This window comes from Schistocerca serialis, chromosome 6 (genome assembly GCF_023864345.2).
Source record: "Schistocerca serialis cubense isolate TAMUIC-IGC-003099 chromosome 6, iqSchSeri2.2, whole genome shotgun sequence".
NCBI lineage: Eukaryota > Metazoa > Arthropoda > Insecta > Orthoptera > Acrididae > Schistocerca > Schistocerca serialis.
In genome coordinates, this window is record NC_064643.1 from 591,133,984 (window position 1) to 591,161,881 (window position 27,898).

Below are 27,898 nucleotides of genomic sequence, written 5' to 3' on the forward strand. Positions count from 1 at the left end.
GAAGAAAAGAGTAGCTACTGTGAAGAAATGCTGAGACAGAAGAAATTAACATAAATTAAGGCCAGGTGAGTGGTGAGAACCAAGGATATGTTGTAGTGCTAGTTCACACCTGTGGAGTTCTGGGAAACTGGTATCTGGGGGAAGAATCCAGATGGCACGTGTGGTGAAACGGGCACCTAAGTCATGACTGTCATGTTGTAGAGCATGCTCTGCAACAGGATATTGCAAGTTGCCAGTATACACCCTCTGCCTATGCCCATTCGTCCTAATTGATAATTTGGTGGTAGCCATGCTGATTTAGGAGGCCGAACAGTGTTTACATAATAGCTGGTATATGACGTGTCATTTCGCAGGTAGCTCTCCCTTTGATAGTATATGTTTTGCCAGTTACAGGGCTATAATAGGTCATGCTAGGTGGGTGCATATGGCAAGTTTTGCAGCGGGGATGGTCACAGGGGAAGGAGCCATAGGGTAGGGAGATTAGTGCAGGAGCATAGGATCTGACAAGAGTATTGTGGAGATTGGGAGGGCATCAGAAAGCTATTCTAGATGTGGTGGGCAAAATTTCAGACAGAATGGATCTCATTTCAGGATATGATTTTAGAAAGTCGTGGCCCTGTCGAAGCAGCTGATTAACACATGCCAGACCAGGATAATATGAATCAGCAATGGTATGCTCTGAAGCTGTTCTGTGGAGGATCAGCAGTACCAGGATTGGATGTGATGGCCCAGGAAATCTGCTGTGTAGCTAAGCTTGTGGGGTAGTTACGTGCAGTGAAGGCTGAGGTGAGAATGGTGGTGTATTGCTGTAGAGTCTGCATCTGAACAAATATGTTTGCCTTGTATGCCAAGGCTGTGTGGGATGGAACGTTTGACGTGGAAAGGATGGCAATTACCAAAAAGTAAGTACTGTTGTAGGTTAATGTGGACAGAAGTGTGTAGCTGGCCTTCGGTGAGGACAAGATCAGCATCAAGGGAAGTGGCATGGGATTTGGAATAGAACCATGTGAAATTTAATTGGGAGAAGGTATTCAGAGAGTCCAGGAATTTTAAGAGGTGAGCCTCACTATGAGTCCATGTGGTAAAGATGTCATCAAATGTATCTAAACCAAACCAGGGGCTGAAGATTTATGGATCCCAAGAAAGCTCTTTCCAAGTGACCCATGAAAAGGCTGGCGTAAGAAGGATCCATCCTGGTTCCCATTGCCATACCCCTGATCTGTTTGTAAGTCTGCCCCTTAAAGGTGAAGTAGTGGTTGATAAGTATGAAGTTGACTAAGGTGAGTAGGAAGGATGTCAAGTTTTGGAATCAGATGGGCACTGACTGAGGAAATGCACAGCAGCAGTGGGGGATGTTGGTTTTGGGGGAGGTGGCGTCGGTGGTGACAAGAGGGGTGTGTGGTTGGAGTGGGATGGCTCAGATTTCAGATGATCTAGGAAGTGATTTATCTATCCAATTAAATTATATTGTCAAAAATTGATTGTTTCAGTTATGAAAAATATGAAAAATGTCCACCATTGTTTATTTCATGAATAGTGATGCATTGGGATCTCTTTTTTTACTTTACCCCTGTAGTTTCACAGGAGGATAACATGTCATCTTGAGATGGTGAACTTACGCGTTCAGTCATTACCTCTCTCCACAATGATCAACCAACTCTGTTTGTCCCCACCTGTAACAGTATAATTATGGAAGTAGGTAGATTTAGAATAATTATGGTAGTTCTAAACAGATATCTCCTTTAATTACCTTCAGATCAAATTATATCTTTTAAACAGAACTTACACAGCATGTCTGTTCAATATGACATCCTTGTGGAGAAAAGACAAAACAAGAGTGAGGGAGGTCATGCTCTTATGCAAAAACAAGAGAAAATTTTTCTTTACTTTGTTCTGATTTAGCATGTGACCATTTCAGTATCACTGATCATTGGTAAATTTCCACTGCAATCTCACAGAATTCGGTTGCTATCATATTACATTGAATAACTAGACATTGTGTGAGATCTTTCCTCCATTCTTCAAAAGAAACATTTTGATAGAAAAACCAGACAAATACAAGAGGAAGAAGATGAATTGCAGAGAAGATTACTAATGAAATGATAAGATGCTAGTTGTTATGTTATTCTGTGTGTTGTAGGTCTTAAAGCAACACAAAAGAAAAATGTAAACAGTGGTGTGAGGAAAAGACATCTACTCATTGTATACCAGACCCTTTAAGCACTACACAGACACATGAGCGGTACTGCTGCTGATTCACAGTTATCTGTCATGCCCAGTTCACCTGCGTCAGATTGGATCTAGTTGACTTTATCTGTTTCTTGAACTCAAAATTATGTAATGAAGACATCATGCCTAACACGTATAAAATGTGTCAATAACAAATTGTGCTATCAAAAAATATGCTGGTCTCATTGGGAAAGACCACCACTGATTTCCTTCCCTAGCCCCAGCTTTTCTGTGTCCATGTGTTTTAAACTCTAATCCTCATGTTTCGTGAGAGAAAGAACTCTCTAGGAAACATTCCACCAGTATAAGTAAGACTGGAAACAATGTTCACCAATAAGAATGACTAATTTATAAGGTGCAAGGGGATCAATAATATGAAGTTTGTAACACAAGAGCAACATACCGTCTGTTGCAGTGCCGGGTGTATAAGGATGCACACTTTTCTCATTGTTTTACAAAATTGTTTAACTGTTGTTGCACTTTTCCGTTGCATATCTTTCCTGACTTGTACTGATTATATTCTTAAATACTGTTGGCAGTGCCTGTTCTTGAATACTCTTGTTTAGAAAGTATAAAGAATTCAAACTTTTTTAAAATGTGTTGCAAACTTTGTCTTCAATGATTTGTTTCAGATATTGTGCTTACTTTCCAGTCGATGTACAATTCACTTCTTTGACATTGACTCAACAATGTTTCTGCAGAGCGTTATTAGCCCAGAGGATGGTATACGTAAGTTAATTGACTGTATGTTTCCATGTTAGATAGTGCACAACAAATGCTGCTTGATGTTATATATTGCCAAAACAAGTGATACATTTCTCATTATTGGAGAATGATATCTGCCAAGTGTAATGTTCATACAGTCAAGTTACATAGGAGCACAGGGATCAATATTCAATCCCGCCAACCAAAGGGCATACATACACCGGCTGTTTCTGTGTGGCAAGTACCTTGTCCGAGGCACAAAATGCAGCTCCAATTCCTGACCGTACTCATTATGACATATTATTAATTTTGCATCTATATTCAAAAACTTTCTTGATTAAAATTTTGTATTGAATCTGGTTGTTGGAAAGTAGCCATGCTCATGGAAATTGGCAGTAATGTCTCCTGTTTTGAAACCAGAGAAGGGTAACAGATAGCTGCCATAATATCACAGTAACTGCAGAGAGGAGACCAAGGATCTGAAGTGATGCCATGTTTGTTTTCTGAGGACCAGCAGATTCACCTGTTCCTTCCAGTATGCACTCAGGTAGCTATGGACAAGTAGCACCCTGCACCTAATGGATGCTGCAATACTCACAACTGTCCTTTGTTGACATATGAGGTCTATGATGCAACATTGAGGCACATCCTTTGACTGTTTCATAGTTAGAATTTACTTGGATATTCCCCAAAGCTATTGTATTCCTTACTTTCAGAGTACTTTCTCAGATATGTTGTCGGTAATATGTACTCTGGTCAAGTCATAAGAGAAAACACTGTTCCTCAACGAAGTGCCATGTGTGTCAATCATTTGGATTACTGTAGTATCCACAGTGTTCCTTATTGACTGAATGCAACAATCAGGAGACAGAGGAAGAAATTCCCTTAATGAACATACAGGTTTTCTTGGTGAATCGCACTAATGAATCCTTTGCAAGAAGTTGCCAGATGATAGTGATAAATTTGTCAACTGGCCACCCTGAAATGAACATAGTACTAAACTGATTTCCTGAGAATAATTAATCAAGAAATCACGTCTCAAATTCCATTGCATTAACGTAACTGATCCCATGAATAGCCAAGAGGCACAGAAAAGGGAATGAAATCTTTCCTAGCTTTCGGAAGACATCCTTTGATGAGAGAGAGTACAAATAGTCTCTCTCTCTCTCTCTCTCTCTCTCTCTCTCTCTCTCTCTCTCTCTCTCAGGTGTACTCTTGCTCATCAAAGGATTTCTTCCAGGAGCTATTAAAATCACTTTCTCTCTTGTGTGTGCATCTCAGTGACTGTCCAGTAGTATTTGTTTTACAATATTAGATGACACTGTATCCAAAAAGCTTTTATTTTAACTGACTATGGTTGCAGAAGCCTACAGACTTAAAAGACCTATGATGTCCCTAAGCATTCTCAGTTGCTTGAGCAGTGGAATTTGCAGTACCAATACCATTCTTTGCTCAGTCTTACCTGTGTCATGGTTATGTGGTTTATGAATCAGCCAACCTGTCGTATCTTACTATCCTGGACACAGAGCATCATTCAAGCATTAGACAACAAAGCATCCATAAAGAACTAATCCAAAAACTAGTCTGTGCCTTAGAGCTAAGAAACTACCACTTTCATTCTGATTGGCTACCAAGAGTATAGAGTCTGATCTGTTAAACCATTGCATGCTGTTTTTTGTCTGTAAGTACAGTGCTTGTAGAACAGCAGTTCATGAGCAGCAAGATACTTGCCAATTTGGACAAAGAAAATCACAGATGAATTTGTTTTTGTTTTGTTACTCAATAATACATCATACTGTGATGAGGTAAATGCTCCCCACAATTGCTCAAGAAGCTCATCGTAACAAATTGCTCAAGAAGCTCACGGTAACAAGCAAAAGTTCAGTGAGATGAACACTGTCATGTATTTTTGAATTTACGCTATTCAGCCAAGAATGAAAAATGTCACTCATCACCCGTGCATTTTTATTTGCATGCCAAGAGACACAAAGCAAGGAAATATCATTGTTTTTGAAGCACCGTGGATGATTTGCTGTATGTATCACTAGTGGTTCTTATTTTTCACTTCAAAGGGTAGCACAAAGACCAATCGTTAATCTTTGTTTCGCCATTTTGCCACCTTTGCACTCATCACCCTTCACAGTTAGTGTTTTGTCTGGAATAACTTTAAAAAATGGACCACTTTCAGCCATGTTGTAAATGTCACTATCACAATAAGCACTTGCAATTACAGAGAGTCTCAACTTCCAGAGGGATACAACATTTTGATTAACTTCTACACTTTCTCCACAGAGTGGTCGGAAAACAGTCCCATGTCAAACACAAAATTGGTCCAGCCAGCCATTTCTTGCATTGAAATTAGGAATTCCAAGATCAGAAGCAAATGTAAGAGCTTTTTCTTGTTGCATTGGTCCACTAATGGGCAATCCTTTGGCACATGTTCTATTAAACCACTCTGAAAGAGCAGTATTAATATCTTCAAATGGTTGCTGCCATCTTTTCTTTGAATTTTTGTTGATGTTTTCTTCCCATTCCCTAACTTATCTACCATGATTTGCAGTTGTATTCAGTATTTGACTTATTCGACAATCAAATTCACTTGCTAAAGGACATTGAGAGTTTTCTTTTGCAATCTCTTTAGTAGCAGAAATTCGCTTTTCTAATGAAAGAACAGCAAGTTTTCTGTTGTTTGAATTAGCCATGCCTGTTCACTACAGAGGAAAAATCAGAACTGCTTGCTATTAGAAGTACAAATGACAGTGAAATTTTAGTGATTGTTGTGTCACATTGTCAGTGAGAAACCATACAGTAATGCCATTCTCTCGTCTATGAAAGTTCATGGTCATCTTAAAGGGAGAACATTGTTAGTTAAAGAGTGATCGTTGGTCGGGAAAAGGGGTGGTCATCTTAAGGGTATAAAGATGCATTGATCTTATGGAAGTTTATTTCCATTACTTAAAAATATGTTTTTTTAGAGAGTGGGATGGCTTAAAGGGGTGGTCTTCTTGAGAGGTTTCACTGTGTATTGATAAGTACACCAAATAAATCACTGAATGTAGCAATGGGTCTTTATTCAGGGACCTAGTGCACTCCAGTGTTCTTTCCTTTCACATTGCCTCTTATGATTAGACTGCTGATTTGTGTATATATACACAATGGAGAAGAACATCTTAATTTTTTAAGTGTCACTTTACATGGGCGGTATTATGAGATGAATAAATAAAGAGCCAACCAAAGAATCCAGTCAGCTATGCCTTCTGTCAGATGTAGCTGTCCATCAGTAAAGAAGTCACAATTTTATGACAGAAGTTAAAAATAACACGCCGTGATGAAATAAGCAAACAGTTCTTCACTGATACAGCTGTAGATAGTGTCATACATCAGATGAGGTGAGTCTCATGTAACTAAATTTGTGCCATTATCCTTTCGAACTTGAAAGTTTCTTGTTGACAATTGAACAGATTGTTATTCATGTTGAATGCTGCCTGCAGTACAGCAATTATTGACATCTTATGTTATGTGTGATGAAAGAAAGTATCTCTAAGATTGGCCAACAAACAGTATGTCATCAATTCTGTGGAATTACTGGAAGACTGTTCAGGCTATTTTGGCACAGGTCGTTTGCAGAAATGCCCTCCAGCAGTGGTGGTTGTGCAGCTGTTTTTTCTGAGGTGAAGTTTTCACCCCACTTCAGGTGGAGCCTCATAGTTGTTCCAGTTGAATAGGGAGCGAGGGAATTTCGAATAGCGAGCTTCTGTGAACTCGGGGTATTGTTGCTTCCTTGAATCCTACAAAAAATATGGACCATCTCTTTCAATTTATATATCTTTGTATACACTAAAGATAGTGATAATCTATTTTCATCTTGACGGATAATCACTATGGCCTTATAAAACAGCAAACAACATATTAACATAAGCTTTTTGTTTCAGTTAAACTACACATTGTTTCTTTTTTTTTCAGAATTTTTGTTCTAGATGAGTTCCACTGCTCTTTGTGCATTATCCTTAAGTTGGTACACTGTCAGTTAATTGTTCATTACTAAATGTTATTGTAGACACAAAAATAAAGTTTATTTTTGGTCCTCCACTCATATAAAAAAGTTTCTACCCGTCCCATCTCTTTTTTGACATATCTAAAAAATATTTGTTTTTTTGTTTACAAATACAATAATATTCTTGGGTAAAGCACATTCACCTAGAACAATTCATGGATCTATTTAAACTGCAACATACTTGATTTCCTGTATGATATGTGAACAGTATCAGAACGCACGCTCCCAATATCATTTCTCTATATTTCGTCAAATGACTGTGTTTGTTCATCACCTGCAACCACAGAACAGTAAATAACCAGAGGGAGCACACTAGTAGGAAGTTCTGATTTACTTGTACGTTAACCGGATCTGCTGATAAGCTACCTTTCACAGGTTGGAGAAATTAATGTCAGGCATCATTTATTGGTAGTCAACCAGGTATCGTTTGTGACCTATATTGACACTTGATTTAAAAAGTGGGCCATGTCCATTTTTGCATTGTACACTGATTCTTACAGCTGAGAGAGAGATCTGCCAGGGAAAAAATGGACAGTGCCATTAATTGTGTCTTTTCAGGCCATATGTTCACAGATATGTGTACTTCAAAGAAGTGGGATCTTTTTTGGTAACATAATGAACCATGTCCAGTGTTGTCAATTGCATATGGTGATTTGGGGTTCCTTGTTCAGTGATTCTCTGAAGATGATAAAAGTAATTAAAAACACAACAGTGAGTTGTTTTTTAAGTAAAATTTATTTGTAGTAAGATATGTGAGTAATTTAAGCACATCACTTCAAATTCATCTATTTGCTTGTATAGCTAGTAAAATTGAGGCTTCATATAGAATGTAAATATTCAGTTGGTGACATCGAAGCATGGAAATGTCTGAACTTTGCTAGTCGGAAGGTACGTAGTTCTCCTCTCACAAGTGTGCCAGAACCCATGGTGTTATATCCAGAAAGAAGAGGAATTCACAGAGGCAAAGCTAAATGACCTCAAGAAACTTCTTCCTTACACCCCCGCCCCCTCCCTGCCCCTCCTGTGTATCATGCCTTCTATCTAAATTGAACATCATAGTGTAGAGGTAATGAAGAAGATGAGTGATGTGTTGTAGAAGCTAAAGATACGTAAACAAGCAGCTCCAGTACGCTAATGACGGAAATATGGTGGTTTCATGAATATGTTGGTATACTGTCAGTGTAAGGTATTTGCTTCAAAACTGCTTGCATTGGAAATGTACAGTGTGGATGTCATCCAGTTTTCTTAAAGATTCCAACTGCTCTACAGTAGGACTCAGAACTTTGTTCTGCCAAAGCAATCAGAGGAAGCCAAATTCCATTTTAACAGTAATTTTCTAATGTTAATGATAGTCAAAAAAGTAATTAAATGTTATTTTCATGTGTGCTATTTTTATTTTTTTGTAGCAGACAAAGAAAGGACAGGCAGACTGCTGGCATGGCTCATTTCTTGCTCAAGTATTCATCTAATGTTCATGATTATGTCATAAATTAGGTACTTTATGAGTAATTATTTTACTGAGCCAAACTTCACGTCATACACTCACCTGTCACTGGTGATTTTTGCCTTTATTTCTAGCATATTTTTCTTAAATAATTAAAAAAAATTGGTATTTAATCATAAAGATTTTGTATGTTTCATTTCTGCTATGTAATGACGCCAATTTCAGGGCACTTTACATGCAGTCAAGATGGAAAATATTTAGTGACAGTCCTTAATATGGGGGAGATTAATGTCTACAAAAGTTCATCTGTTCTTGACAATGTGGAGCAACTGAGCCCAGCTGCAGCAGTGGAGAAAACAGTGTCCCAAGAAGAAAATGTTAGACATGAGGGAGCTTCAAGGAAAATTAGGTCTTCCACAAGTAATGTAACAAAACCATTGAAAGATAAACTTAGACATCTACAGAAACAGGTACGTTTGAGATATGTAATGCAGGAAAAGGATAAATTGCTACTCATCTTAAAGATGACAGGTTTTGTTGCAGACAGGTACAATAAAAGACTGCTAAACGCTAAGCTTTTGCCTGAAGTTTTCTTCAGAAAAGAAAAGGAAGAAAACTAACACACACATGCACACGCGCACACACACACACACACACACACACACACACACACACACACACACACACACCTCATTCAAGGGATGGAAAAGCACGGTATGGATTGTGGGAGAGGAGTTGTCACTGCCTGATGGAGCATGGAGAGACTAGATGGTGGCCAGACAAGGCTGCCTGGTGCAGTGTCAGGAGGTTGTGGAGGAGGGAGGGAGAGGGGGGGGGGGGGGGGGAGTGGGGAGCAGAAAAGGAGAGCAACAAGGAAGGGAAAAAGACTGTTGGCATTGGCAGAGAGTGGAGCACATTAATGTGAGGGTGGGGGACAGAGGGGGCAGATACTATTGGATAGAGGGTGTGGGGATGGTAGGTTACCTTAGCTTAAGGCCTGTTTGATTTCGAGAGTGTTATAAGGACAAGTCCCATCTTCGTAATTCAGAGAATTTGGTAGTGGAGATGAAGATCCAGATAACTTGTGTTGTGAAGCAGCCATAGAAATCAAGCGTGTTACATTTTACTGCATGTTGTGCCACAGGATGTCCACTTTGTTCTTGGCCACACTTTGACTGTGGCCACTCATCTTGGTAGGAAGCTGGTTGGTCGTCATACCAGTATTGAAAGCTGTTTAATGTTACTACAAGGACTGGTATAAGACATGGCTGATTTCACATGTGGCCCAGCATCTGATGGGTGAGAATAACCCTGTGACAGGACTGGAACAGGAAGTGCTGAGTGGACGGATTTGGCAGGTCTTGTACCTGGGTGTTCCACAGGAAACGGGTTGGGACTGGGAGTGGTATAGGGATGGACTAGGATGTTGTGGAGGTTGGATAAGCAGTGGAACACCACTTTAGAAGAGGTGGGAAGGATCCTGGGTTAAAAGCACTGATGAAGGAGGTGGTTCAGTCATTCCCGTCCCCCGGTGGTATTGGGTAGCGAAGGGAAAGCTTCTTTGTAGCTGATTCTTGGGAATGGTGGAGAGTTTGGAAATATGAGTGCATGGCATGGGAAATTTGTTAACAGACTAAGTCTGGGTACCTGTGTGAGACCTTCAGCTTACTGGTCAAGAGAGTTCGTGTATCTGCAGATTTGCTGTCCCCTGTGGCCAGACTGTGTGGGAGGGATTTTTTGGTGTAGAGGAGATGCTGGGTGTCAAGATGAAGGTACTATTGGTGGTTGGTGGGTTTAATGTGGACAGAAGTGTGGATCGTGCCATCAGAGAGGAGTAGGTCAATGTCCAGGAATGTGCCATGCTGGGTTGAGGACGACCAGGTAAAGTGGATGGGTGGGAAGATATTGAGGTATGAAGGAATGAGGATGGGATGTCTTGGCCCTGAGTGCAGATCATGAATCACCAATGAACCTGGACAAGACCAGGGTTTGGGGCCTTGAGAGGCTAGGAAGGTTACCTCCAGATATGTCATAATCGGATTGGTGTAAGAAAGTGCCATGCAGGTGCTCATGAGCATACTATGGATTTGTTTGTATACCTTCCCTTCAAAGGAGAAGTAGTTGTGTGTTAGGATAAAGTTAGTAACAGCAAGACCATGGGCACGAGGGGTGTTGATGTAGAGGGAAGTGGTGTCAGGAGTTACGAGTAAGGATCCAGGAGGTAAAGGGATGGGGTTGGTAGACAGTCGGTGAAAGAAGATGTTGATATCTAGGACATGGGAGGCTAGGTTTCAGGCAGTTGGTTGGAGGTGTTGATCAATGAGGGCCGAAATTCTTTCAATGGGGGCACAATAATCAGCTATAATGGGGTATCCAAGGGATTGTTGGGTTTGTGGATTATTTAGAAGGTGGGTGTGGTGGGTGTTATAGGGGTGAGGAGAGAAATGGGTGCAGGGAAGAGGTTCTGGGAAGGACCTAAGGCTTTAAGCAGAGACTGTCTGTTGTGTTGGACTTCTGAGATGGGATCACTCTTGCAGATTTTTTAGGTGAAAGATTCAGACAGTTGACAGAGGCTTCAGCCTAATATAACCTACTGTCCCCACATCCATCACCAAACAGTTTCCGCCCACTGTCCTATCTCCTCCTTGCAGTTCACATCCTCCACCCTCATTGTCCTCTGCTCTCTGCCACCGCCAGTAGTCTTTTTCCCTTCTCTGCTACTCTCCTTTTCCACTCCCCATTTCCTCTCTCTCTGATCCCCCTCCCCCAGAGCCTCCCAACATTGTGCCAAGCAGCCTTGTCTGACCATCATCTAGTCTGTGTATGCTCCAGCAGGCAGCACTGACTCCTCTTCCTCCACCTGTACGCTGCTATCCCTCCTCCTTCCCTGCCCATCTCCAGGTTGCTTCTTCCACTCCATGCAACACCATTCCTTTCTGGCCACTGTAGCCAGAGTGAGCGGTCATGTATGCATAAGCTGTGCTTGCTTGTGTGAATATATATTTGTGTTCTGAAGAAGTCTTTGGCTGAAAGCGCAGTTTGTAACAGTGTTTGCATTGTGCCTGTTTGCAAATTCAGTATGTCATCTTTACGGTGAGTAGGACACTCTCCTTTTCATAATATAGGGTGTACATAAGGTCCAGGAACACTTTCAGTTATTTATTGCACAAGGACATAAACATTGTACAGGTGTCATACGTATTGCATTTTGAAGAGGAACTCTGAAAGTTTTTTTACAAACATTTGATATGCGAACCATGAGTGACCCGGCAGACGTCAATGCAGTAATCGAATTCTTGCCATACCCGTCCCAGCATGGCATCGTCGACTGTGGCAGTTGCTTCCAGTATTCTCTCCCAGAGAGGTGGTACATCCACCAGATCTTTAATGTGTCCCCACAGGAAAAAAGTCACATGGAGTGAGATCTGGTGATCAGGGAGGCCATTTCATGAAACAGCATCTGAACTCGCCATGTTTGCGACTAGTGCTGACTATCACCAAATTAACAAGCTACGCTGTGGTGGTATACATGAAAAAAAAAAAAAAAAACTTTCAGGGTTTCTCTTAAAAATGACGTATGTATGATATCTGTACGATGTTTGGTTCTTGTGCAATAAATAATTGAAAGTATTCCCGGATGTTATGTACACCCTCTAAAGTTGGTAGTGATAGTACAACTTTGACTTGCCATATTTGATATGTAATATATGATTTACATTTCAAATTTTGGGCAGCATGCACACTCGGGAATTTTGAAAAATCAGTTTTACCTATTTCCCTTCCTCCAATGCTGTATCGTTATTGATGATGATGTGTCTTGCCTTGTATAGATTTTAATAAACTGTGTGTTCTTTTTTTCTGTGTTAAATAATAGAGCATTTACCGAGAACCAATCATTAAAATCTGTGAAATAATTTAATGTATTGCTTGTTGTGTTGGTTTCATTATAATACTTGGATCATCAGCAAAGAACACGATCTCTGCTTTATCAGTGCAAGATACAAGATCATTTGTATATAGCAAGAACAGGAGAGGTCCCAGAATTGAACTGTGTAGAATGCTTGTAGTAATTTGTCCACATTCGCAAGGAAATTTATTGTTAGAATTGTGTGTTTTCAGTTAAATTATTATTATATTTCAAAAGCCATAAACTTTGTTTCTCCAAAAGAATACTGTGATTTATGGCAGTTAAATGTCTTTGATAAATCACGGAAAATCCCAGTAGGTGAAATCTTGTCATTCAGCTGTTTTAATTTATGTCCAGTGAAATGGTATATGGCATGTTAATGGAGAGCCCATTCTGGAATCCAAATTATGACTGACTCAGAATTGTATATTTGGAGATATTCTCAACCATTTTTAGATATATCTGTGTAGGCTTCCATGGCCAGAGTCATACATACATTTCCTGGATATAATACTACATCATGTTGTAAATAACTATGACTAATGAAATGAAAGTTTCGGCCACAGTTACAGTGGTCATGGCCGAAACTTTGGTTTTATCAGTAATGGCTGTTTACAATATGACATGGTACCACACCCAAAAGACTTTTATTTTAATGTTCCAAAATACATTACTTTCCCAAAACTTCTGAGAAGGAACTTAGGAGAGAAACAGTTCTTACTCCTTTTATTAAAGAGAGATTTAACAATGGTGTACTTTAATCTATCCAGAAAGATACCTTGTGTAATGATGGATTAAACATACCTCTGAGTACAGCAGCTATAACAGAAGTACATGCTTTTAATATTTTGGATGAACTGTTATCAGCTACATGATACTATTTGCTTTTAAAAAGAGTTAATTATTTTCCTGATTTTGCAGGGGGAAGTTGGAGTGATCCCATATTGATTGTGTTACTGATATCACATAAGCAGCAATGCACTTTTTATTTTGAGCTGCCTGTCTCAGTTCCTCTGTTACATTTAGAAAGTAATTGTTAAAGAGGTTTGCTACATGTTTGGTATCAAAGGTCATTTGGTCATATTTAGTTACTAGATTGTCTTGTTCTCTGATAGACTTTCCCATTTACCTGCTTATTACATTTAATATTATTTTGATTCTGTTTTTGAAATTATCAATCTGTGACATGACATACAAGCTTTTTGACTTTCTTGTAACTCTTCTCAATAAAGAACTATACTTTCAGTAACATGTCATCAGCTGCACCTCTCTGCCAACCCAACCATTAGATACAGTTCTATCTTTCTGTTACATTGCCTTCTGCTTTTTGTTAACATAGTTTCTTTGATACACCACTGGCGCAATGATTTGCGCTTTTCATTCGGAAACAGATGCAAAGAAATTTACTTAGAATGCATTAAATGCAGAAAACACATACAGTGCCTCATGTACATTCTACTGACTAATGCTTTCCAAGTTCCTCCTAAATATATCTGTTGTAAGTTTATTAACTGTTATGATGGTGATTCTTCAGTTTCTCTTGGCATATTTGTTGATCGAAGAGTCCACGGCTGTACTGCTGGTTCATAGTGTCCAACAGGCACAATATTTTGGCGATCAGACATGTTTCCACCGTCAGGTGTCCTGAAGAACTGAGCTCCTGAGGGCAGGCGGCCTCCATACATCCCTTCCCCTCACAGCCTTTCCCTCCGTAGTCCGTGCTCGTGGGCATGCATCTGCAGTCATCCAAATGGAAACCTACTTGTTTTTTCCATTGTGTGGATGACACGTTCATCATCTGCCCCCATGGTAGGGACAAGCTCCTGGACTTCCTTACACATCTGAACTCCATACATCCCAACATCCAGTTCACAATGGAGACCGAAGCGGAAGGAAGATTACCTTTCCTGGAAGTCATGTTCAAGAAAAGAGCTGATGGCAGGCTGGGTCACAGTGTGTACAGGAAGGAAACACAGCACTCTTCTCAGAGAATTGGTGAACACTGGTACACAGGGCACACAGCATCTTGGACATAGTCTGCCCCAGGAACTGGAACGCCTCAGAACTGTATTCCAAAAGAATGGGTACTCTGAATGGCATATTAGATGGGCTCTCCACCCCACCACTTCAGTACAAGATTTGGATATGGAAGAAGTCATGGAGGAAGAAATAGCTACTGCATTTATATTGTACACTGGCGCACTGTTAGGGAAGATCGGACACATATTAAAGAAATACCAAGTTAAACCCCCCCCCCCCCCCCCAATAAAACACGAGTGCTGTTGGGAAGGATGAAAGATGATCTTAGCTTGTGGAAGGCCGGTGTCTGGCAGATTCCTTGTCAGTGTGGTAAGTCTTATTTGGACGGACAGTGCACACCATTAAAGATTATTCACGTGAACATCAAAGGCACTCGCAAATGAAGTATCCTAACAAGTCGGTGGTTGCAGACCACTGTTTGTCGGAAAAACACGAGATGAATTATGAGTGTACCAAGATCTTGGCCCAGACTTCTAAATACTGGGGCAGCTTTGTCAGAGAGGCCATCAAAATTCACACCAGGGATGAACTCGTCAACCGAGACTGCGGTTATAATCTTAGCAAGACATGGGAACCAGCACTGAGTATAATTAAGAAGACACTCTGTAACGAAAACGATCTGGCGAGCTGGACGGATGCAGCAACTACACCGACACTGCCATAGATGCTGACCCATGCGTATCCGTGACTACTGACATGTGCCTGCGGGCACAGACTGCGGAGGGAACGGCCCATGGGGGGAGGCGATAAGGCGTCTGCCCACCCACAGGAGCTAAGTTTGTCAGCGCACCTGATGATGGCGACATGTCTAATCGCCGAAATATTGCGCCCGTTGCACACTGTGAACTGGCAGTACACCTGTGGACTTTTCGATTTTATGATGGTTTTCATTTTTGATTTAGAATTGTCATGTTGTTTGGTATGATGAATTGGCCATTGTGGCGCAGTAAACCTTTTAAAACTTGAGGAACATTAACTTTGTTGACTGTGTCCTCACATACAAAAATGTTGTCTAGTAGATTGCGCTGCTGAGCACAGTTTTGGTGCAAAAGTTTGCAATTTAAAATTTCTGTACCGTGTTTGTGCTCAGAAGCCTTTAAAAAAATTAATATTGAAATCACGATGAATTATCATTCACCTCCTTTTATAATTTAGGTGACCCAATAGGATTTCAGATTTTTCTATGAATTTTTCAAAATAACCAGTGGGAATCCAAAAGCATAATAATTTTGATTGTGCTGTTAGACAGTATGACTTCACAGGCACATGCTTGTGTATGTTGTTCTGAGCAAATACTAATTGTGTCCAAAAGTTTTGAATTTATGATTTTTTCAGATATGTAACAACTTCTTCTTTCTCCGTATTGCTTCTGCAACAGGAAGCTGCTGATTTATAATTTCCATCATTTAACATTTTTAACCCTGTACAAGGTCTGTTCAAAAAATTCCAGAACTTTCATAATATCGTGCCAATGGTGTGTTGGAGCGAAATACAGTTAGCATCCCTGCACATACCTGTGTTTAATGTGTAATTGCAGTAAGTTACATTATTGTATGTTTGTTAGTTATTGTTCAGTGCTGTATTGAGTAGAACGTCGTGTCGCACAGTTTCAGAGTTTCGGTGCAGAGTTAAAGTAGCAATGCATCTGCATTAAATTTTGAGTGAAACTCAAGAAAACCGTTACAGACCGACACCAAATAATGCAGGTAGCCTAAGGTGATACATGCTTGAACCGTACTCAGTGTTACGAATGGTTCACAAGGTTTAAACATGGCGGGATGGAAGTTAAAGATGATCTGTTTTCAGGACACCCTTCGACGTCTACCGACGACTGTCATGTCAGGAATGTCAACGAAATTGTGCATGCCGATCAAAGACTGATTTTCTGAGAGATTGCAGAAGAATGTAACATTTCAGTTCTATCATGTTGTGAAACCCTGACGCAGCATCTTGGTATGTATTATGTTGCCACTAAGTTTATCCCACAGCTCATGAGTCAAGACCAGAAAGGCCTTCATCTTGCATTCTGTGAAGAGCTTTTGGATCATGCAGATGGAAACGAGATGTTCTTTCAGAGAATCATAACTGGTGATGAGATGTGGGTCTATGGTTATGATGTTGAGACTAAGGTTCAATCTCCACAGTGGGATGAGAAAGGTTCTATAAGACCAAAAAAGCTCATCAGTTTAGGTCAGGTCAGGTCAAGTCAAATGACAAAGCCATGCTGGTAGTTTTCTTTGACTTTGATGGATTACACTATCGCTCAAAAGTTTTTGAACATTAGTGATTTTGAGAAAAAAATGCAATTTGGGACCAGAAATGTTAGAAATATGCATAAGTCAGATTTGGAACAATCTTTTATTGAAACTACGAGGGTTGAAATTTTAATAGTGGCAACTATTTATTTACAGCTCATACAAAATAGATATGTGTTTCAAAGTTTTACTGACATTCAAAGTAGTCACCAGCATTGTGTATAACCCGTTGCCAATGATGTGGAAGTCGTAGGATACTCTTGGCAGTGCCAGTTGTGTTGGCAGTTCAAGCGGCGCAGTCTATTGCCCGACGAATTTGTAGCAGTTGTGAAGCAAATGCCGTGAAGTGTTTCCTTCAGTTTAGAAATTGAGATGAACTCACGAGGACTTAAGTCAGGGGAGTGCAGTAGGTGGTATAGCACTTAGCAGCCCCAGCAGTCAAACAAATCAGTAACAGCTTGCACTGTACGTGCTTGAGCATTGTCCTGCAAAATGATGGTCAGGTCCTGCAGAAAGTGTCATCCCTTCTATCTCTAAGCTGGTCGTAGGTTGTGTTCCAAAAATGAACGGCACAGAGACAGAAGCATTTCTTCACAGTAACTATCCATTTCTTCACTCCCTTTTCATTTTCTTTATATTTTATTTTCTGACCTGCCTATTTTTCCGTGCCCTCCCCCCTCCCATCTCTGCCACGTACAATGCAGTTAGCTTTCTGCTCCTATTAACTCAAACATGATGTTTTGCCAGTATTCACTGTTTTGCATATTACCCTATCTTCCTCCTTTAAGCTCACAGGTTTTCAAAATTTGTCCGGTGCAGTCCCCAACAATCAGCCTTTCCTCTCATCCCGTCTGGTAAGTCTCTCCTGATCTGGGATTCTATGTGACTTTTCCGAACTCAGCCCATTCCCTAATCCTCACTGTTCCTTCTCTGTAAACCCTCATCCTTCCCCTCCTACTCTTCTGCCAGAAAATGGACCCACTGACTCCTATAGCTTGCAAGTTTAACTTTATGTATGTATTCTACTACTGCCACCTGCTGAGTAGATTTTTGTCTATCCAATTACATAATATACAGGGTGATTCATGAAGATATGCAGATACTTCAAAATGTTATTCTACAGGTAAAATAAAGAATAAAGTTCATATAAACATAGGTCTGCAAAAGTTTAGTTATGGAGAGATGGCTAATAAAAGATTTTGCCTAAAATTTAGCAACTTCACTAATATGAAGCCATCGTGAAATTGTATGAGGTTAAGTTAAAGGATGATTTCCATTTATTTTGTTGTTATTTGTCTGGTGAATCTAATAAAACATGTCCCAGATGTGTATCTGCAGTAGTTTTCCAGAACATCCTTAGAAGCAAAAACAAGATTTCGTAAAATTTTTAATTTATTAACTATTTGACCCAATTTGTTTTTTAAATTCCAGACAATTGCACAAAATTTTCGACATAAATGGTAGAGAATTTAATTTTTGAAAAATGATGGTAATGACGTTAATTGAAACTGTATGAATTTGTTGGATAATCTGCTTTTATTAATACCATAGCACATGGTGAATTTATGTTAAACTGGAAAAAACCAAGCTCAGTGTTAAAGAAGTTGTACAGTGTACATACATTTTCACAATAAATGTGCAAAAATATATCCACCCAGTTCAATGCATTTAGCTGCACTTGTATGAACAGATTTTGTTGCTCATTTCAGTTTCACTTAAATACACTGTTGTTGTTATGTTCTTTCACTGAACAGTATAGAAAACTAACTCGTTTCAATGTTAGGAAATGACTGAAACAACTCATGTATGGTTGCCAACAGTGACATAAACGTTTTTACATTCCTAATGGAAAGTAAACAAATTTACTTGTATAATATTCCTTGCTTCTCTGGATCTTCTGAAACAACTGCAGATACACATCTGGGACATGTTTTATTAGATTCACCAGATCAATAACAACAAAATAAATGGAAATCATGCTTTACTTTAAGCTCATACAGTTTTGCTATGGCTACATATTAACAAAGTTGCTAAATTTCAGACAAAATCTTTTACTGGCTGTAACCCTTGTAACTAAACGTTTGTGGACCTACTTTTATATGAACTTTTTTCTTTAGTTTTACTTGTAGACTAATATATTAAAATATTTGCATATCTTTGTGAATCACCCTTTATATGCATGTACTAATTCATATAATTTTATCTTATATCAACGTAATTGTATGTACTTTTAAAAAATAATTCTGTAAGTTATATGCTAACTACATAAAGTAAATGAATACACACCCATTACACAATGGAAATTTGAATGTATATCCCTTTTTAAGTATTGAACAAGCATTTTCCTTTTGTATATATAATGTCCTCCATTCAAAATAAAAATAAATTTGAGTACATAATCATCATGTTTGCTATTATCATTTCAGATGCAGATGAAGCTAGACTTGCAACAGTTAAAGCCAATACTGAGAGAATTTGGGGAATATCCTGAATCTTATAGGAGATTGATTTGGAAGACAATATTGCAGTTGCCTCATAATGAGTCAGCATATGTTTCTCTTGTAAATAGAGATTGTCATCCAGCATACACTGATATTGAAAACCAATACCCTTTGGAAAACAAATCACTTCTGAAACACCTAAAACGGTAAGTGTCCTATATTTGCAAGTGTCGAAATGTACAACTATTTGTTGTACTGACATTCCACGATACACATCAAAATTGTGCTTTGGCAGATTTCAATGTGAAGAAGTATGAAAACAGGCAGTAATTTATTATAATGGACCTCGGTATAAAACTTGTTCTGTGGCTATACATAGCTGTGGAGTAGGGTAGTAGGGTATTACTTAATAAATCTTTGGAAACTGTCAAACCATATTATCATTACTAGAGTACAGCAAGTACCCAGTACCTCATTGTAGGGTGCATGATGATTGCAAGTTTCAGTGTGATAAGGAAAAAGGGATAAATTCTCCTGAAATGGATCACAGTTTTATGTTTTTCTGATGGTTCATGTACCTATGTGACAAACATCTCCCTGTATCACAATGTAAGTGCATTTCATATAAAAACCATTACAAATGTTGGATGATACAAAAAACCATAATGTTTGTTAATGACACAATCATTACTGATCAAACATGTAAACTCAACCTTATCGAACAAGCTCACGTGATAGCTGAATAAGCCTACAAGTGGTACAAGCTAACCGATATGTCTAAATCTCACAGAACGCACAATATGTAATTAAAGCAAGCAAAAATGACCTGCTACCATCAGAAGCAGACATTAGTCATCATATACCAGTACTAATTGAAATATTGTATGTAAAATTCTTGGGGTCCAGTAAAAAAAAAAATTGAGTCAGCTCACAGATAAGCTAATCAAGGAGCCCAGTTCAGCATGTTTCATGCTTTGAAGATGAAATGGCAGGTAACCTGGAGTTGGGAGTTTAAAGCACTGAGTCAAAAATTAGAGAGCCTCTTAACATTATGTATTTGCTTGAGTGGCATTTTAAAATTTACAAAATAACCAATAAGAAACCATTATAAAACAGTTAACACATATCATAACGAAAAAGATAATTTAAGTCATTAAATTCTTAAAGAAATTTGTTGGGCATATGCAAACTTTTTTTAGTAAGAGAATCTCTTTTAAAGACATTTTAAACAGAAAAATAATGACATTTTATGAGAGTTGAAAGACCTGAAACAAATGCATTTGTTCATTGAACCGAACTTAACACAAGGCAGCTACCTTGAGCTCAGCCCAGACATCGTTCCATCCCTTCATTTGGATCAGTAATTGTAGAGTGTACACACACACACACACACACACACACACACACACACACACACACACACACACAAAAGCCACTTATACACAAAGTAAGAACAACAGAAATAAATTATAATAATCAAGACTAAAATGTAAATTCTGGTTCCTTTTGACAAGTGGAATTAAAATGACTCGGGCTTTACTGACAACCTGGAATGCTGATCTACATTGGGCGACTAAGGCCAAAATAATGGTCACTGGTCAAAGTTAGATGTTGCCGCAGATGAGACTGCAAATTCAGCCTCTATAGCAAAGCCTGTTCAAAGAACTTATATCACCTTAGTCAGAAGTAACAACAGGTGCTCATCATTTTTCTTTCTACTATCGTTCTTGGCTGTAAGTACTGGCAGCTCAGCATCCACAACCATATCAGTAGAAGCAGGAAATATGCTGGCTATGAAGATGCAAACCTGTGACCATGATGGCAAAAGGGAAGCACTAATTATTTGAGAGGTTTGACAAGTGACAGATATCGATTCTGACACACACACGACTCAGGAGTACTTTTGTCATCTTAATGGGGTGGTGCACCTAAGTTAAAATATTTATTCAATAGAAAAAAGGAACTTGCAATATAGATAATAGCACTTCTTGGAGGTATCTCTTTAAGGATCCTGAAATTCTTACACTCACTTTCCAATTAAATGAAATGAGCACATGGTACTATTGGCAGGAAGACCCCATCTGGGATTGTTTGGCCCTGGTGCAAGTATTTCTGTTTGACTTGCGCGTCTTTGTCATGAAGATGAGACAAAATGACGAATGTTACACAAACATTTAGCTCCCAAAGAAAGAAATCTCCGTCCCGGCCAGAAATCGTACTCGGGACCCTGCGCTGTAGAGGCAGCAGTCCTAGCCACTAGACTACCAGCTGTCTACTACTTCCTGATATATTTATGACTTGATGATGGTTTTTGTTGCTGACTTAACATGAAGCAAGATACTGTGAATCCCAAAACATTCAAAAGAACATTAAAACTTTAGTTTGTCACTCACTCCTACAAATTACCTGAACATCTAATTTCAAGAAGCGGAAAGTTCTCTTAAATATATGACAAGTAGCAGAGTTCATTATAATCGAGTAAATATTAAGTTAATGGAATGAGATAAATGGCAGCTATTTAATTGTTTTTCTGAAGTTTGCAGCCTTCTTTCTAATTTTATTTCATTAAGTTTACTTGGCTTAAGCACGAATACCATTAAGCACTATAGTGATAGTTCATTTTTAATCCATAATGCAGAGTAAGATTCAATGATTTCTTAAACAGTTTAGTTTGTTACCATCCACAAAGTATATAATTTAGAACAGTTTCTTCACTGTCTGTTTCAAAGAGTTCTTTTAATTTATTATGACCTGTTTTGGATCTCTTTAAAAACCATCATCAGAGTTTATGATATTTGCACATGATGCACTGGTTGCAAGATATGATCAAGATTTTCAAACAGAAGCAAAATGTGTGCTTTAAGATTTCTTATAATTTTCTTAGATGTGCTTTGTTTCTTTATATCCTTGAAGTTTCTGCTTCTCGATGGGATCTGTGGAATGCAGTGAATGAATAAAAACAAATACAAATTAGAGGCAGGAACTTGCACAATTTTTTTCACCTTTTGTGTTAAAGCCAGGATAAAAGCTTAGGAAAACTAAAATTAGTCAGGTTAAAGTAGATGTGATGCTTAATGTCTGCAAGTTAGACAGATGAAGAAATGATTGCATGTAGGTAGAACAGGCATTTGCAGATGTAAAGCTACTGAACCAATCAATAGTAAGTAATTGTTTCAAAAAATGGAATGTAAAATAAATCTTTTATGTGAAAGCCTGATCATGATGTAATGTAATGATTGTTTTTCCATCTTCTAGATTGTTATCCTGCTTGGCACACTGGTGTCCATTATTCGGAGAAACGAAGTTTTTACCACTTTTTGTTTTTCCTTTCATCAAAGTGTTTCAGAGTGACCCAGTTGTTTGTTTCGAATCTGTGGTGACAATAATAAGTAAGTGGCTCTTGTGACTTAACATTTTCTTTCAGATAAATTAGATCAGAGCTAAATAAAGAATGTGGTATCTTTGATGTTTTTATGAGATCTCTTATCTTTATTCAGTGTATGACCTTTGATAATTAACTGCATCATCATTGTCTTACCAAAGTTTCCTGGATGAACTGTTCTAGTGCTTGCTGTTTATGTGTGTCACTGTAAGTGAATTATACTAAGAGAAAGCCCTAAAAACTTCTCTTCAAACGGGGTTTCATTATGTACTGCCAATAGACATTTCATCTTGTTATTGCACGCCATCAGAAAGGCATGAAATTTTGTTCACATATAATATGGCCAGATGAAACTTTGAAACTTCCTGGCAGATTAAAATAGTGTCCTGGACTGAGACTCAAACATTGACTTTCGTGGGTAAGTGCTCTACCGAATGAGCTATCCAAGCATGACTCAAGACTTGTCTTCTCATTTTTACTTCCACCAGTACCTCATCTCCTACCATTCAAGCTTCACAGCTGTTCTCCTACGAAACTTGCAGGACTATTGCTCCTGGAAAAGGAGTGCTAGGAAGTTTCGTATCAGTGCACACTCTGGTGCCGAATGAAAATTTCATCCAGAGAACATCCCCCAGTCTGTGGCTAAGCCCTGTCTGCAAACTTTCCTTTCTTCCAGGAGTGCTAGTCCCTTAAGATTTACTGGAGAACTTCTATGAAGTTTGGAAGGTAGGAGATGAAGTACTGGAGGAAATAAAGCTTTGAGGATGGATACTGAGTTGTGTGTGCAGTTGGAAGAGCACTTACTCCCGAAAGGCAAATTCCTGATTTTGACTCTCAGTCCAGCACACAGTTTTAGACTGCCAGAAAGTTTCATATCAGTGCATACTCCGCTCTGCAAAGAGGAAATTTCATTTTATAAAAATTAAACTTTGTTTGTCCTGCAGAGGAAGACTGGCTTTTTGGTCAAAAAATTAATTTTATTTCATAGTCCACTTTTATGACAGTGCATTTTGTCCAACATTTTTCCTATGAGTGCCTTCCATACATGAACTATGATCCTGTAATGTCTGCAAAATACACATCCAAAGCTGCTACAATCTGAACCTTAACTTGAATACACTAAGAGACCAAAACTGGTAAACCTTGCACAAAATTATACAGTGTGTGTAAAATTCTTTGAAATCCAATGGGAATCAGCACATAACATGAACTAATCAAGAAGTTCATTTCAGAACGATTTGATAGTATTTACTTAAAGACAAAAGTGTGTATTATATAAAATAGATAAACAAATGTCTTGTGCATTGACCTCCTTAAATCTTGAAATTCTTATGTTCTGTGCGTAGTACATTCATTTCTTAATAATTGTGATTGCTGATAATAAAAATCAGCTTTAGCTTAACTATATTTCACACAGTCACAATACAAGACTCACTGCCAATTTTCATGTAGGCCTTGCCCTTCATGTTTAGGTTTCAGAGAGGAATTATGGAAGGTATTCAACAAGTTTCCATGTAATGTAAAGCATATAATGTATAATCCCTATCAATTCAAAAGAAAATACAAAATACGTATCTTACAGCCATTCTTTTTACATATTTTCTCATTATCTGGACTCAAGGATTGAAAAGTCCCGTTAGCTACAGAACAAGTAGTTTTGTTCACTTTAAAGCTACATGGCATACAAAATATGAGAATTGATGATATGAATATAATAGAGGGAAACATTCCACGTGGGAAAAATATATCTAGAAACAAAGATAATGAGACTTACCAAACAAAAGCGCTGGCAGGTCGATAGACACACAAACAAACACAAACATACACACAAAATTCTAGCTTTCGCAACCAACAGTTGCTTCATCAGGAAAGAGGGAAGGAGAGGGAAAGATGAAAGGATGTGGGTTTTAAGGGAGAGGGTAAGGAGTCATTCCAATCCCGGGAGCGGAAAGACTTACCTTAGGGGGAAAAAAGGACGGGTATACACTCGCACACACACACATATCCATCCGCATATACACAGACACAAGCAGACACTCTTTAAATATGTCTGTTTTCTCACACATTCCTATTTCTTCAGCCTCTTTAATTATAGAGTCCCAGTTTGTGGAAGCTGAGACAAAACTTTAGTTTCGTCATATAGTATTTTATGTTTGTGTGTGAGGCTGTGCTCAGCACCTGCAGATTTCTCCAGTTCTTGATTTTTAATATGCCGTTGATGTTCTGCACACTGCTTGGAAATGGTGCGGATGGACTGACCGATGTAATTGCTTCCACACTCACATGGGATGTTGTAAACCCAAAGAATCCTGTGGCTGAAGATGTCCTTAGCAGGGCGTAGTATCTGCTTTTTCTTCTTAAGAGGCTGGAAAATACATCTGATACCTCATCTTCCTAGGACTCTCCTTATTTATCTGGATGTAATGTCACAAAAGGGGAGGAATGCTGTTGCTGGCTCATCACGTGAACATTAACATTTTCGTGTTTCCTTTTGTTGGAGAACGCTGACTTGATATCGTGTGACCCATAGCCGTTCTTTTGGAACACATACTTCATTAATTTTGGAATGGTTGTGGTCCTAGTCAGAAATGGTTTTTGCTCTGTGTACCAAAGTATTTTAAGTTGCTCTCTTCTGGGCAGAATGGTGAAAACTCTGGACACCAAGATGTAGATCAGAGTGTGTCAGCTAGTGGTACACTGAGTGGCTGAGGTGTCCATCCAACTCTTGCTGTATCAGAACATCTGAAAATAGCAGTCTTCTCTCTTTCTCTGTGTCACTGGTGAACTGTATGTTTTGGTGCATGCTGTCCGTATGTTGCTGGAAGTGCTCAAGAGCTGCTCCTAAGAAGACAAAGCAGATACTACATCCTGTTAAGGACATCCTCAGCCTCAGGATTCTTTGGGTTTTCAACATCGCATGTGAGTGTGGAAGCAATTACATTGGTCAGTCCATCCCCACCATTTCCGACCAGGGTGCAGAACATCAACGGCATATTAAAAATCAAGAACTGGAGAAATCTGAAGGTGCTGAGCATGGCCTCACACACAAGCATAAAATACTATGTGAAGAAACTAAAGTTTTGTCTCAGCTTCCACAAACTGGGACTCTATAATTAAAGAGGCTGTAGAAATAAGAATGTGTGAGAAAACCTTCAACTATGATGGCAGATATAATCTTAGTGGTGCATGGAAGTGAGCTCTCAATGAAGAGAAGAGCCAGAGATATTCATCGCGGTGCTCCACCAGCATATACATTGACACCATCTGTGACAGCATGATGTAACTAACAACCAACAGGAAGCTGTCTTAGGGCTATGTAAGGCCACCACAGCTGCAATTTTTGGTCAGTTTCTCCTGACGAAGACGATGGTGGAAATCATTGAAAGCTCAATGTTTTGCCCTAAAGTGATGCGGCAAGAAGTTTGAGAATGTTTTATGTAACATTGGCATTGCAAAAGACTTTTTTCTCATAATCCTATTCTTTCAAGATTCAGACTTCCTGCTCCATACAAGGCTTCAAGTCAGATCACTGTCTGCTAATGTCATAATTTGGCACTGAGTAAAAGGTGTTTCTTGTTAGATGTTGATTTGTCCTCTTATAGCTTATTTTCAGTTGCGCTATTTCATTTAAATTTGTGTACCTTCTGAATTTTCCTCCTACTTGTGTAATCTTTCTCCAGCTGCCTGTCTCTGGAACTGAATGGTTTGATTGGTCATCTCTTGAAGTGACTTGACAAGATCACAATGTCTTCTGGAAATGCCAGCTTGCATCCATCTTGTGTTCCACGTACTCCTTCCATTTCTTGATTCTTGTCACCAATCTCTCATCATATAGTCGAGGGTGCAGTATGTCTGCTTCTAGCTTTGATGTTGAAGGTCTCAGGTAGTGTTCCTTGGATATACTTTATATATTCTCTGTCTAAAACTCAAGTGTTCCAAACTTTAGCACAGTGTTTGCCTATCTACTGAGTCACAGACAAAATCCACAAATGTCCTGTAGCTGTAGTTGTAGCTGACCGTGCAGCCATTGTCTCAAATTTTGCAGCCAATGTTTGAACTGTGTTGCAGGTTTTCTCTCTCTTCACTGGTCAACAGTTCAAAAAATTTTGCATCACATTTTACACTGGTATTCATAATGTGCATCACATGAAGCCACAACATAGGGTACACCACCATGCCTTTTTCGCATGTATGTAAATGGATGGCATGTGGCCAGGAAATATTCTTTGAACAGACAAGGCATATTTAACTCTGCATGGTACAGTGACTGCACAGAACTGTTGCACATGAGGGTCTGCTCCATTGCGTCTTGTGCAGGAACTTCCTCTGCAGTTAGCTTATGTGACTATTTGGTGTGATTTCTCTAGTGTCCTCCCTCTCAGTCCATTTTCCTTCGAGGAGATGATGCCCCACATGCTTGTTATGAGTACAATGACATCTGCATGTTATGAGGACCTCCCTGTGCAACACGTGACTCTGGCTATGCAGGAATGCAGCTATGTCCACACCAATATTTCTATGCAAAATGGGGCTACCACACATTGCTTACGAGAGATTTGCTTTGAGAAAACTTCAGTAATGACTGTGTCATCTCTAGGCAACTTCAATATGTGTAGTCTTACAGATCCCCTGATCTAAATCCATGTGACTTCTGACTTGGGGGGCATATCTGAAAGATCATGTCCATCACAAATATGTCTGAACACTTCCTGATCTGAAGAATAGCATATGATGATACATCACTGTAATTACACCAGATATGTTGCGAGCAACTGTCGACTATGCCGTGTTACAGATGCAGTGTGGTCTTGAGTCAGGAGACCATATTGAACACATTTTTTAATGTGTGGCCATATCCTAACACACCAGAAGTTTGCCAGAAACACCATTATTATGTATGATCATTTGCCATATTTTCACCTGGTGACAGAAAGTGGAACTATTATTTTTTTCAGTGGTCTCTGTGGGTGCACCGATTAATGAACATACCTATGATGTTTCAGCACCCTGTGATGTATGTGGCCAGCACTACAGAACTCCGAACATGGCAAATTTAATTATAATCTCTTGATAGATCTATATTCTTCAAACCACTGTCAAATTCATGGCAGAGAATATTTCACATTATACCATGCACCTATATTACAGTTTCTTCCTTTCAATTTGCATGTGGAATGTGGGAAGAATGTCTTCTTAAATGTTACAGTCCACACCATATGGTGTGGACTGTAGGAATAAGACATGGCATGCTGTTGTATATATTTAAATTCCTTCCTTAATACAAGTCCTTAAAACTTTGTAAGTAGGCTTTCACATGACAGTTGTCATCTATTTTCAAGGGTGTCTCAGTTCAGATTTTTCAGAGTTACTGTTGTGCTCGCCTGTGAGCTAAACAAACGTGTGACCATTTGTGCTGTCCTGCTCTGCATGCTTGCAGTATC

General features: G+C 39.0%; 1 protein-coding gene across 2 annotated transcripts in view; it reads left to right on the forward strand.

Moving 5' to 3' along the window:
• LOC126483671 (TBC1 domain family member 31) overlaps positions 1-27,898 on the forward strand; it is a 269,516-nt gene that overhangs the window by 97,816 nt on the left and 143,802 nt on the right. For both annotated transcript variants that reach the window (XM_050106735.1, XM_050106734.1), the window contains exons 8-11: positions 2,862-2,958; positions 8,658-8,902; positions 19,061-19,281; positions 22,331-22,464. In XM_050106735.1, coding sequence (XP_049962692.1) covers positions 2,862-2,958; positions 8,658-8,902; positions 19,061-19,281; positions 22,331-22,464 — 697 coding nt within the window. The remainder of the gene's footprint in view (positions 1-2,861; positions 2,959-8,657; positions 8,903-19,060; positions 19,282-22,330; positions 22,465-27,898) is intronic.